The sequence below is a fragment of the Palaemon carinicauda genome, chromosome 1 (genome assembly GCF_036898095.1).
Source record: "Palaemon carinicauda isolate YSFRI2023 chromosome 1, ASM3689809v2, whole genome shotgun sequence".
In the NCBI taxonomy this organism is placed as follows: Eukaryota; Metazoa; Arthropoda; class Malacostraca; order Decapoda; family Palaemonidae; genus Palaemon; species Palaemon carinicauda.
In genome coordinates this window covers 99,294,237-99,308,119 of record NC_090725.1, presented here as the reverse complement: position 1 = coordinate 99,308,119, position 13,883 = coordinate 99,294,237, and the positions used below count along the sequence as shown (strand labels likewise).

General features: G+C 44.1%; 1 protein-coding gene across 1 annotated transcript in view; it reads right to left on the bottom strand.

Annotated features, from left to right (window-relative positions):
* The window catches only part of LOC137650070 (uncharacterized), a 640,515-nt gene that overhangs the window by 154,777 nt on the left and 471,855 nt on the right, over positions 1 to 13,883 (bottom strand). The window contains exon 4 of the mRNA XM_068383141.1: positions 3,089 to 3,214. Within this exon, the coding sequence (XP_068239242.1) occupies positions 3,089 to 3,214 (126 nt within the window). The remainder of the gene's footprint in view (positions 1 to 3,088; positions 3,215 to 13,883) is intronic.

The following is a 13,883-nucleotide window of genomic DNA, read 5'->3' as shown; positions in this document are numbered from 1 at the left end:
TAAAGAAACGTTATCAATACTGAGATCCGGATGTTGAGGAGCCACCGTCCTTGACCTACTTACAATCATACTTTGAGTTTTGTTAGGATTCAACTTCATATCCCATAATTTGCACCATGCAATAATTTTAGCTAAATCTATTAAGGGATTCACCAACCCCAGATCTACATTCAGGGGATGGAATTGATGCAAAGAGTAGCATCATCTGCATATGCAACAAGCTTGTTTTCTAGGCCAAACCACATGTCATGTGTATATAGTATGAAAAGTAATGGGCCAAGAACACTACCCTGTGGAACACCGGATATCACATTCCTATACTCACTATGGTGCCCCTGAATAATAACTCTTTGAGATCTATTACTTAAAAAATCAATAATAATGCTAAGAAACGACCCACCCACTCTCACCTGTTTGAGTTTGAAAACAAGGGCCTCATGATTAACACGGTCAAAGGCAGCACTAAAATCAAGGCCAATCATACGAACTTCCTGACCACAATCAAGGGATTTCTGTACAGCATTGGAGATTGTAAGAAGGGCATCACATGCTCCAAGGCCTTTACGAAAACCAAATTGCAAACTAGGGAATAGATGATTACCTTCAGCAAACCTATTAAGATGTTTTGCCAGAAGACATTCAAAAACTTTAGATAATATGGGAGTTATGGAAATTGGGCGGTAATCAGTGGGACTTGAGCTACCACAAACACATTTACATAGAGGAGTAACATTACCAATTCTCCAACAAGTGCTAAAAGCTCCTCTTCTTGCTAACTTGCGCAAAATAACAAATAACTTTGGAGCTAAGAAATCTGCTGTCTTTATAAAAAACAAAGGAAAAATACCATTTGGGTCTACACCTCCATAAGCATCAAGGTCCATCAACAGAGCTTTAATCTCACGAGATCAAAAGCTAAACTAGTTAGTTTAGTCTCAGGAAAACAGGAATGAGGAAGTTCAAGTTTTTCATTACTCTGTTTACTGTCAAAAACATCAGCCAAAAGGGTTGCCTTTTCCTTTGGACAGTAAATGACTGAGCCATCTGGTTTAAGTAAAGGAGGAACTGTTGCATCTACAGCAAAGAGTGCAGATTTAAGGGTAGACCACCATTTATGTTCCCGAGTTGTACCAGAAAGGGTTTCTTTTATGGTTAAATTGTACTCCTTTTCAGTTGAGGCATAAACTCTCTGAGCAAAAGCTCGAAGCTGAGTATAGTTGTTCCAGGTCAAAAGATGATAGGCCTCCTGCTTCTCCAGATAAGCACGTCTACAATCATCACTCGGTACCATGACACACGAGAAGGGATATGCTTATCAATTATGTTGACAAGATTCTCATTTAAAGGGACAACAGGATCTACACTACTATATAATTGTGACCAATTCAAGCACAAAAGATCATGCTAAATCCCATTCCAGTCTGCTTGGGATTTCATATAAATTTTACAAGAGTATGATATATCAGGGACAGGCTGCTCAATCTTCACTACTAATGAAATCAAGGCATAATCAGATGTCCCGACTGGAGAACCAACCCAACTAGTTATAATGCCAGGGGAGTCAGTGTATACTAGGTCCAAGCAATTACCAGACCTGTGAGTAGCTTCATTTATGATTTGCTCACAGCCTGATTCAGTGGCAAAGTCTAAAGCTCTTAAGCCATGGCGATCGGTAGGTGAGATAGAACTTAACCACTCCCTATGGTGAGCATTAAAATCACCAACAAAGACAAAAGAAGCCTTTCTATCATCTTCTTGTATCTTAGCCATAATGGTAAGAAGACAATCGAAGATAGAATCATCCATGTCTGGATTCCGGTGGATCGAACACAAATAAAAGTTGTTATGCCTGCCACAAACTTTTATTACCTGAATCTCATGACATCCAAATTGATAACAGGACTTATGAGAAGCAGGGTACTCGGTCCTGAAATGCACCGCCATTCCCCTGGCCCTAGGGATGGCATCACGTTTCAACATTATTGGCTTCTTAAAACCAGTTATAAGGAGCTCAGATGAGTGCCTCATATTAGAAGCCAAATTTTCTAAGCACAAAAGAATATCATACTGTCTGGACGCAACTGGAAGGTCTTGGATATTTGCAAGAAGACCACGAATATTGCAATACAGAAGACGACACTGACTAAATCTAGGACATACTGGTCCCGGATTTTGCTCAATGTCTCCAGACAGCATAAGAATTAATAGAAATAAAAGAGACATCATACTTAAAAACTAGATTAACAAGAATTATAACAAAAACAATATGTACAGAATTATATGTGATTGATGAAACCCATAGACTAGTAAAAAGTCGGAAAAACTGGTCAACATGGAGGAGCTGATACACCATGCAAAGCTAAATACCCTCCAGGATAGCCACTTCAACTGAAGGGAGGAGAGTAAGGATGGTTTTAAGAAGAAAAAGAATCAGAAAAGGAAAAGACAACCTCTTGATAAACCACCAGGCATCCATGGCCCTTCTATTAAGCCTGCCCAACACACCATTTAAAAAAACAAGAGGAAGAAAAAAAAAATAATAAGATAGAATAGTGTGCCCGAGTGTACTCTCAAGCAAGAGAACTCTAACCCAAAACAGTGGAAGACCATGGTACAGAGGCTATGGCACTACCCAAGACTAGAGAATAATGGTTTAATTTTGGATTGCCCTCCTCCTAGAAGAGCTGCTTACCATAGCTAAAGTGTCTCTTCTACCCTTACCAAGAGGAAAGTACACTGAACAAATTGCAGTACAGTAATTAACCCCTTGGGTGAAGAAGTGTTTAGTATCTCATTGTTATCAGGTGTATGAGGAAAGACGAGAATATGTAAAGAATAGGCCAGACTATTCTGTGTAAGTGTAGGCATAGAAAAAATAAGCCGTAACCAGAGAGAGGGATCCAATGCATTACTGTCTGGCCAGTCAAAGGATCCAATACCTCTCTAGTGGTAGTATCTCAATGGGCGGCTGGTGCCCTGGCCAACCTACTAACTATGTAGTCGAGCTTTTCCTTCTTCACAAAAATGATTTTTCCTGTATGAGAAAATTGGCCAAATTAATTAAACAGACATACAGTATGTTACTTACCAGATGCTGTACTGCTCGTCTCTAAAAGGTTATTCATACTCTGTCTAGAACGCGTTTCTTCGGCTATAAGTCTGTCTTTAACACTGTTTCCAATAGCTTCAATGCTTGTAATACTACCATCACCCTCTGGAAATAGTAACAACAAAGAAAATGTTTAATGATAGATAAAAACTATTCATAAATATCACTATCACTACCATATTTTCATTTCATTAAGTCGATTTCCTTCCTGTATTCAAGTGTCCTATACAGTCATACCTCATATAAAGTTGTTAAATGTTTCCAAGACTCATGACTCAGAATACAAATTGACTAAACATGAATTAACCTCTTAAAAAATCACCTAGATATCTTATAAAACCCCATATACAATACCATATTTCTGATACAAGTTTTCTTGACAGTTCATATTAAATGCCTTTCTAAGAGATCTATAATTTTCAAAAAAAAAATGAACTACTGTAATTCCCTTACATACAGGGGTCCATCTGACATATGTAGAATAAAGAAAGGATAAAAAATATTATAAATCATAAACAAAAATTATATTTTTCTTAATCACAAAAACCTGAGTTTTTTTTACTATGGGAGAAAGATAACAGTGAAGCTGGAATACGACAGTTAAAACTTTTACCAAGCAGTGGGGAGGCGACTGCCTCCCTTGTAGCTCACTGTTACCTCAATTGGATTGCAGCTGTAACTTACGTTCGGGGTTGGTGACGGCAGGAAAGTTTAAGTAAAGAGCTCAGGTTTATATGATTAGGAAAAATACACATTATCTTAAAATTTGTCATTTGCTCTTACACAAATACAAACCATCATTCTTTACTATAGGAGACTCATCCCTACACAGGAGGAAGTCCCCGTTCCAAATTGCCTGAAACGTTACTTGAGAACTCAAAATTCGAGCATCTGTGATGCTACAAGAGTCAGGGCTCCTTTCACCGTGTGAAATGCAAGAAAAAGTGTGGGAATCACAGTTCATGCCTTTTAAGGTTGTTTTTGAGCTAAACATCTATGTCATAGTCTGGCAAAAAAGAATGACGCATCTGCTGAATCGCGTTGTATGCCTGGTACATCACACTCCCCTCGTAAGGGTTGTGGAGAAAAGACTCCTCTGTGCTTGAGTATGGAATAGATGCAAGTAGAATGGGGGCGTATCTGCATCGATTTCAAGTCTAGCTTGCATGGCTTCAACGATGTACTCCAAAAGAGAGGAAGATTGAAAGGAAAAGAAATGGTATTTTTATTTTAATATAAATTTTATAATATACTTACCTGGTAGTTACATATATATAGCTTAATCCCGCCGATTTGTCGCGCGCACGGCAGAAATTAAAATTTCGCGTCAATCACCGACAGGTGAGCAGGTGGTCATACCTGTGCGCCCTCTAACTAGGTAACTAGAACCATTCCTATAAGTCCTCAGAAATTCCATGGCCCTGTTTTCAGAAGGGAGGGAGGGACCTTTTATATATGTAACTACCAGGCAAGTATATTTAAAAATTTATTTTAAAATAAAAATGACAAATTCATAGATAATTTGTATTTTTCCTAACTATACAAACCTTAGCTATTTAATAGGGGTATTACTTTCGGCGTAGCTGAAATGACGAGCCATTAAAATCTAACGAGGGTTTACTACCCACACCGCTAGTTAGCGGGGGTAGGGGAGGCTAGCTTGTTACCCCCACCCCCCCATCACACACACCTGTGCTTTAACCCTGGATAGGTACGGTGGGTCGTTCGCGACCCCGAGCGTCAAAAAAAAACAGGTTTTTCTCACGTGACTCAGCCCCGTGACTGAATTTGTGGGTGATCGACCTGCAGGAGGTGTCTCCCCTACACGCTCTAGTAGTGTCCAGATGTGCATTGCTGTAGCTGTACTCCTTCCCCGATTTCTGAGACGAGTCGGGGTCGTTCGCGACCGAGTTTACCCTTCTAAGGTAGTTTGCATAATTATCAAAGTTATTACGTATTATGAAATTGTCGTAGAATGGTGCAACTTGTATAGGTTATCAGTTGTGGAAAGTCTTGGTGGATTGTTTGGCTACCATGTGCATGATTTTTTTTTTAGTTAAAATGTCGTTCATCACCACGAGGACCATTTTACCGCGATTGCCCCTTTTTCATTTTTTTTCATTTTTTTGCCAAGTCATTTTTCCGTAAGATATTGCCAAATAGTGTCGTAAAACTTTTGCTTGTTTAGTGTTGGAAAGTGTGTCTAGATGATCTGGCTACCCATGCATGACTTTGTTTTTGTCAGATACGACGTAGTTATTGGTATATTGGGTATTTAACTGCGGTTACCAATTTCTGTTTTTTTTCAATATTTGTAAAAATTACTACGTGGTAAGGAATTGCCGTATATTATTCATTTTTTTTTCATGTTTATGTGTTAGAAAGTGTGCCTTGATGGTTGGGCTAACACGTGCATGTCTTTTTTTTTATCTGAGATGCCGTATATTAGAATGTCGGGCATTTTACCGCGAGTACCCCTTTTTCATTTTTTTTCATTTTTTTGCCAAGTCATTTTTCCGTAAGATATTGCGAAATAGTGTCGTAAAACTTTTGCTTTTTTAGTGTTGGAAAGTGTGTCTAGATGATCTGGCTACCCATGCGTGATTTTGTTTTTGTCAGATACGACGTAGTTATTGGTATATTGGGTATTTAACTGCGGTTGCCAATTTCTGTTTTTTTTCAATATTTGTAAAAATTTACTACGTAGTAAGGAATTGCCGTATATTATTGATTTTTTTTTCATGTTTATGTGTTAGAAAGTGTGCCTTGATGGTTGGGCTAACACGTGCATGTCTTTTTTTTTATCTGAGATGCCGTATATTAGAATGTTGGGCATTTTTCCGCGAGTGCCCCTTTTTATTTGTTTTGCATTTTTTTGCTTAGTCATGTTACCGTAAGGAATTGGCAAGTAGTGTCGCAAAACTTATATTTTTATAGTGTTGGAAAGTGTTTCTAGATGATCTGGCTACCCATGCCTATTTTTTTTTTAGCCAGATATGGCGTATATATAAGTATGTGTTCGATTTTCCTGTGATTGCCATTTTTTCGTTTTTTCCCATTTCTTTCAAAATTACTATGTACTAAGGAACTATCACAGAGTAATGATTCATTTATATGTTTATTTGTCGGAAAATGTGCCTTGATGGTTTGCCTAGCACGTGGCTGAAATTTTTTTTTTCTGAAATGCCGTATATTAGAATGGCCATTTTTCCACGAGTGCCCCTTTTTATTTGTTTTGCATTTTTTTGCTTAGTCATGTTACCGTAAGGAATTGGCAAGTAGTGTCGCAAAACTTATAATTTTATAGTGTTGGAAAGTGTTTCTAAATGATCTGGCTACCCATGCCTATCTTTTTTTTTTTAGCCAGATATGGCGTATATATAGGTATGTGTTCGATTTTCCTGTGATTGCCATTTTTTCGTTTTTTCCCATTTCTTTCAAAATTACTACGTACTAAGGAACTATCACAGAGTAATGATTCATTTAGATGTTTATTTGTCGGAAAATGTGCCTTGATGGTTTGCCTAGCACGTGGCTGAATTTTTTTTTTCTGAAATGCCGTATATTAGAATGTTAGCCATTTTTCCGCGAGTGCCCCTTTTTATTTGTTTTGCATTTTTTCGCTTAGTCATGTTACCGTAAGAAATTGGCAAGTAATGTCGCAAAACTTATATTTTTATAGTGTTGGAAAGTGTTTCTAGATGATCTGGCTACCCATGCCTATCTTTTTTTTAGCCAGATATGGCGTATATATAGGTATGTGTTCGATTTTCCGGTGATTGCCATTTTTTCGTTTTTTCCCAATTCTTTCAAAATTACTACGTACTAAGGAACTATCACAGAGTAATGATTCATCTAGATGTTTATTTGTCGGAAAATTTTGTTTACTTCTTTTTTGATTGAATATCATCAAATTTTTTTAGCTAAAATATTATATTGTTTTACATTTTTTTTTTCGATTTTATTTCCCTTCAAAAAAATTTTTTTGGGTCAGAATTTTAATTTTATAGTCGTAAAATAATCGACAATTATCCAGCAACCCACCATACAATTTTTATGCATATCCAATAATAATTAGATTAGTAAATAACACCTTGAAATTGACATACCCTTCCTACATTTCAAGTGGCAGATTAGGGAGTCTGAGTCAGTGTGGTTGGCGGCCATTTTGTGGACATATCCGAAGCGTAAGCTGCCCTATCTATATATATTCTTGTTCCCTATAGAATTTGTGATATTTTGGTATATTTTTACCTGCATAAATATCATATTATATATTAAATATATGTATTTTTTTACGAAATTTCTAAGTACTCAAAAAATTACCTTTTTTTGGCCAAAAAAAGTTACCCTTTTTTTCTCATTTCAGATCTTCACCTCCATGGGTCTGACTTCATCCAAAATACATCAAGATGTGTCCTAAACATTCAAGAATCAATTCCTAAAAGGATTTGTGTATATATGTATAAACTTTTTTTTTATGAATTTTTATGTCAGGTCTTTTTTTTTTCTACTTAATTTTTTAAAATATTTATAATAAATAGTTTTTCTGCAGATGAGTAGTATTTATCTTTACAGTTGTTTTAAGCATTCATTGAAGTTTTTTTTGGCAAAAGAAAAAAGGAGGTTACTGCAAAAACTGATTTTTCAAGAATTTTTTTTGGCGTCGGGGTCGTTCGCGTCCGAGTATACCCTTAAAGGGGTGTCCGAGGAGCGTACCTATCCAGGGTTAACTCACTTAGCTTGGAGGTAGGACTTCAAGGGGGATAGGGCTGGCGGGCAAGTTTGGTTAAATAGCTAAGGTTTGTATAGTTAGGAAAAATACAAATTATCTACGAATTTGTCATTTGTTCCGTAACTGAAATACAAACCACGCTATTTAATAGGGGTGACTCACCCATTAGGAAGGGTGGACGTCCCAGCCAGTACTGGCTTTTGGCTTTGCCTTGGGGCTCGATATTTGAGTGTGTAAGCACCCAAGAAATAAGGAGTCCCTGCACCTCGCTAGAACCTTGCTACGCAAGGATGGCGGCCTACGCAAGCTGTGTGTGAAGGTATGAAGAAGTGTGATTCGTCCTAAGAAGTTGTTCTGAAGTTCTTTCGATGGAAACTTGTAGACTAGGACTTTCCCAATACCACCTCGTCAGGGTATGGGGACGTAACAGTATTAACTTAATACTAGGAACACAAGGGAGCATGGTTTACCTACAGTGGTTTGAGGTCAGCTATGCAGAGAATCCAGGATGCTGCTTTCCCCAAGAGAGGGGATGATGAAGAAAAGAATAAGGGCCAGTCAAACCTTTTCATTCATGCAGACTAAAAACCGGGTAACAATGCCCTCAACCTTCTGCTACTTGTCCAATAAGGAGCTTGAGGTTTTAAACCAGCTGTTGTGCAGCCACCACAGGGCCGATAGAGAACGTATCGAGCCTCCTGTGGGTCACGTCTTGCAGGTAGTGGGCTGTGAAAGTTATCTGACGCTTCCACACCCCCGCTTGAAGGACCTGCTTCACAGAGAATTTTCATTTGAAGGCCAGGGACGTAGCTATCCCCCTGACATCATGTGCTCTAGGGCGACGTGGCGGAGGAGGCTCTGGATTCAAGGCCAGATGAATGACCCTACGAATCCATGCAGAGATGGTGTTCTTGGTGACCCTCCTCTTAGTCCTCCCTGTGCTGACGAATAATGCTGGCACATGAGGACGGACTGCAGCTGTTCTTTACAGGTATACCCTCAAACTCCTTACTGGGCATAGTAAGAGATGGTCTGGGTCATCTGTTACAGAGCGGAGACTAGAAATACGGAAGGAATCGAACCGAGGGTCCGCTACTCCAGGATTCTGAGTCTTAGCAATAAACTCAGGGACGAAGCTGAACATTACTTCCCCCCATCCCCTTGAATGGGTGACGTCATACGAGAGACCATGAAGTTCGCTAACACGCTTGGCCGAAGCCAAAGCTAGCAGGAACACCGTCTTCCAGGTTAGGTGGCGATCTGATGCCTGGCATAATGGTTCGAAGGGAGGTCTCTTAAGAGACCTGAGAACTCGAACCACGTTCCATGGAGGAGGTCTCGCTTCCGACTGAGGGCAGGTAAGTTCATAACTACGTATCAGTAGAGAAAGTTCTAGCGATGAAGAAATGTCCATTCCTTTCAGCCTGAAGGCTAGACTTAAGGCCGAGCGATAGCCTTTCACTGCCGAGACTGAAATCTCATTTCTTCCCACAAATACACAAGAAACTCCGCTATTGCTGGAATAGTGGAATCGAGTGGAGAGATACCCCTTCCACGACACCAACCACAGAAGACTTTCCCCTTTGCCTGGTAGACTGCTGCGGATGACTTTCGCAGATGTCCAGACATCCTGACCGCAACTTGTTGCAAAAATCCTTTCTCAGAGAGGAGATGCTGGATAGTCTCCAGGCGTGAAGTCGTACCGAAGCTATGGCTTTGTGGAAGATGTTGGCATTTGGTTGCTTGAGCAGATTGTGCCGTGGAGGGAGTTCTCTCGGTAACTCCATTAGGAGTTGCAGAAGGTCCGGGAACCATTCCGCGTGATGCCATAGCGGAGCTATGAGGGTCATTGAAAGATTGACCGATGTTCTGGTCTTGTTGAGCACACTCCTCATCAGGCAGAACGGGGGAAAGGCGTAAACATCGATGTTGTCCCACCGTTGTTGGAAAGCATCTTGCCAGAGAGCCTTGGGGTCTGGGACTGGGGAGCAGTACAGCAGGAGCTTGAAGTTCAGGGCTGTTGCGAACAGATCCACAGTCGGAGAAACCCACAAAGTCAGAACTTTGTTGGTTGGCTACTAGATGATCCAAAGACCACTCGGTGCTCACTATCTGAGACGCTCTGCTCAGATTGTCAGGGAGCACATTCCTTTTGCCTGGAATGAAGCGTGCCGATAGCGGTATCGAGTGGATTTCGGCCCATCTCAGTATCTCTAATGCTAGATGGGATAGCTGCTGCGAAAAAGTACCTCCTTGTTTGTTGATGTAAGCCACTACTGTGGTGTTGTCGCTCATCACCACCACAGAGTGACCCGTCAGGTATTGTTGGAACTGTTGACGGGCCAGGAAGACGACCTTCATCTCTAAGAGATTTATATGGAGATACTTTTCTGACTCTGACCACAGGCCTGAGGTCGTGTGGTGCAGTACGTGGCCCCCCCACCCTTTCTTTGAAGCGTCCGAAAACAGCATCAAATCCGGGGGGAGGACGAGAAGGTCCACTCCTTTTCGTAGGTTCTCGTCTGCCACCCACCACTGGAGGTCCGTCAGTTCCGCAGGTCCCAAAGGGATCAGGACGTCCAGGGAATTGTAACCTTGATTCCACCGGGACTTGAGTCGCCACTAGAGGAATCTCATCCTGAGGTGACCGTTAGGAACTAGACGAGCCAATGATGAAAGGTGACCGAGGAGACATAACCACGATTGGTCTGGAAGCTCTTCTCGTCTGAGAAATGGGCTTGCAACCTTCCTCAGCCTTGCTATCCTGTCGTCTGATGGGAAGGCTTTGTGGAGGTGGTGTCTATAACCATGCCTAGATATACCAGTCTTTGAGTGGGAAGCAGTGAGGACTTCTCGAGATTTACCAGTATCCCCAGATCCTGGCAAAGTCTCAAAAGTTTATCCCGGTGTTGAAGAAGGGATGACTCCGAGTCTGCTAGGATTAGCCAGTCGTCCAGATAACGAAGGAGACGGATGCCAATCCTGTGTGCCCACGAAGATATTAGGGTGAACACTCTGGTGAAAACTGAAGTGCTGTGGAGAGACCAAAGCACAGCACCTTGAACTGGTACTCTTTGTTGCCTAGGCTGAATCTTAAGTACTTCCTTGAAGACGGATGGACTGGGATCTGGAAGTAAGCGTCCTTTAGATCTAGTGTACACATGAAGTCTTGCGGTCTCACTGCTAGTCTGACCGTCTGCCATCTCCATGCTGAACGGAGTTTGTTTGACAAACTTGTTCAGAGCTGAGAGGTCGATGACTGGTCTCCAGCCTCCAGACGCCTTCTTTACAAGAAAGAGTCGACTGAAGAAGCCTGGAGACCCGAAGACCTCTTGGAGAGTGCCCTTCTTCAACAGGGTCTGGACTTCTGCCCGAAGGGCTTGCCCCCTTGCCGATCTCATGGCAAGGGAGCTCAATGACACTGGATTCGTCATCAGAGGAGGTAGAGATGTTGTGAACGGGACGCGATATCCCTGACTGATTACAGAAATCGTCCAGGAATCGGCCCCGAGTTGCTGCCACCTGTCTGAGCAACTTTGTAAGCATCCCCCACTGGTGGACATGCAGGGGGACTGCCTATCCTAGCATCTGCAGCCTCAGCTGCTTCCTCTAGGATTCTTTCCTCCCCTGGAGGACTTTTTGCCTTTCCTATCCTTGACAGGAAAGGGCTTAGATACCACTGTCTTTGCTGCAGTCGATGGTTTTGCGGTCTTAGTCGGACGGGACTTTTGGGGTGCTGGAAGCTTATAGGGCTTAGATGTCAAAGCCCTATGAAGGAGGGAGTCTTGGTGAGACTTCCTCCACCTCTCAGCGGCCTGTTCCACATCCTTAGGCTCAAACAGGATCGTTCCTTCTAAGGAAGAATGCCTGAGCCTATTGATCTCGGTGCTAGGGACTTTCTGATGGAATCTCTCAGCCACCGCATCCCGACGTTTCAGGATGGTGTTTGCCCACAAGTTCGAGACTTGGTGGGCCAGAAACTCGATCATGCGAGTGCCTGAGAGAAGGAACGTCTCCATAGCTTTCCTGGTACGTTCTTTGGAAAAAACCTCAGAGCGTATCAGGATACCTAAGGTCCCTAACCAGATGTCCAGCCACGAAGTAGCTTGCATAGCACACTTCGCAACCTTCTCCTGGTTAAGGATCTCGGTTGCCGAGAACGAGACCTGCCGGTTGGAGTGTCTCTCAAGAGGGACTCCCCTGGTAAGCTCTTCCAACGAATGGTGGAGAGGAAGAGCTAAACAAGGCTCCTCCAAGATCTCAAAGTACCTCCTCTGCTGTACGCGAGGCACTGGAACGGTTGGAGGCGGACAACTCGAAGAGCTGTACAGCGATCTTGTCCCTGGTATTCTTAACCCCCTGAGACCAGGGCAGAGCTGCACTGGCCTTAGATGGTTTCTGAGTACCGAATACACGGTCCAAGACCGTGTCCTTGCACTCACGAGGAGGGATCTCTGGGTCGGCAAACCCATTGAGAGCCCTCATTAGAGTCAGAACTTGCCAAAACGCATGCTCTGACTCTTGCTGTTCCCCTCCTGACGTTGGACTTGCAGCGAAGTCTCCTGTCCCCAAAGGCTCTTCTTGGGGAGAGTCGCGGACGTTCTCTGAGTGACTAGTTGACTCCGTCCTTGGTCTTGTAGAGGACTTTGGTAAAGTCTTCGAGTCCTTCGACTCCTTCCTGGAAAGGATGTAGGACTCCAACATAGAAGATGGCAAGCTCTTTCCAGCCCCCACTTGGGAAGTCTTCTCAGCGCGAGGCGGGGTTTCCCTCATTGGTGCGATGGGGGAAAGTCTCACCTCACGTGATTCCCCTGAGGACGGGAAATACTCGTCCGACAGGGAAGGAGAAAAAGTCTGGGGGAGTGAAGGAGCCTACCTCAAAGGTTTACGTGGAGTCAACTTAGCCCTAGGAGAAGCTACCGCGTCCGGAACTCCTCTTTTTCTCTTCAGAGGGGTAGACACAGCCAAGGATCTGTGCGCTAATTCAGAGATAACAGGCTTGAACGCCTGTGTAACAGCTCTGATTAGTGCACCGAACCAAGGTTGTTGGCTGACAGACGCGCTGTCAGACACCCCCTCTGAAGGGACAGGGATCGAAAGATGCCTGGGAGGAGTTCCCAAGGGTGGGTTCACCTGAAAAGGAATAGGGATCCTGGACCCCCTCTGGATGTTTCCCTTCCGCCGCAATACGCGCTGTTATACGTTTGTGGGGAGGAGAATGCGGAGATAGTGACCTTGCCGTGCATTGTCCAGCAGCCTCGCACGCGGGAGGGTATTGACGCTTGCGCGGGGGTGCGTAACGGTTCTCGCACGATGGAGAATACCAGGGTCGTGCGCGGGAGACTGCTCCCGCACGCGCGCGAGCGCGGGCAACTGCTAGGGCGCGCGGGCAACTGATGGCACGCAGGAGCGTGCGCGGGAGACTGTGAGTGCACAGGTGAGCACACGAGAGACTGTGGGCGCACGGGTGAGCGCACGGGAGACTGATGGCGTGCGCGTGGCCGCGTAGGATCAGAGCGTTGAACTTGCGGGCGCGCGGGCGAGAGCTTGCGCGCCCCTGAAGAAGCCGTAGGGCGAGCGCACGCAGGAGAGATGCCCCTGGCACGTGGGTGCGCAGATGAAGCCTGTGTCGCTCGTGGGCGCGCGTCAGGATGGTGGCACGCAACTGCAGAAGAGGATGGGCGAGGGCGCGCGGGGCGCGCAGGGCCCGCGTGCGTATCCTAGTGGACGCGTGCAGGGGACTGCGTGTGTCTGCGCGATGGCCAGCGCTGGCGCGCTGGGGAAAGCTGGCGCGTAGGTGAGCGTTGGCGTGTTGGAGAGCGCAGGCGCATGGGAGAAGCCAGAATAGACTTCCCCACAGCGGCCACATCCAAAGATCGTGGGCGCGCAGGAGACGACGACTGCTGTCCGAGGGTGCTGCCGCGCAGGATATCGTTGACGTGCACGGGAACGCTGGCGTACAAGAGAGTGCTGGCGTACTGGAGAGCGCTGGCGCGTAGGAGGTTGATGTCGCGCAGGTGAGGGATGGCGCGTAGCTGG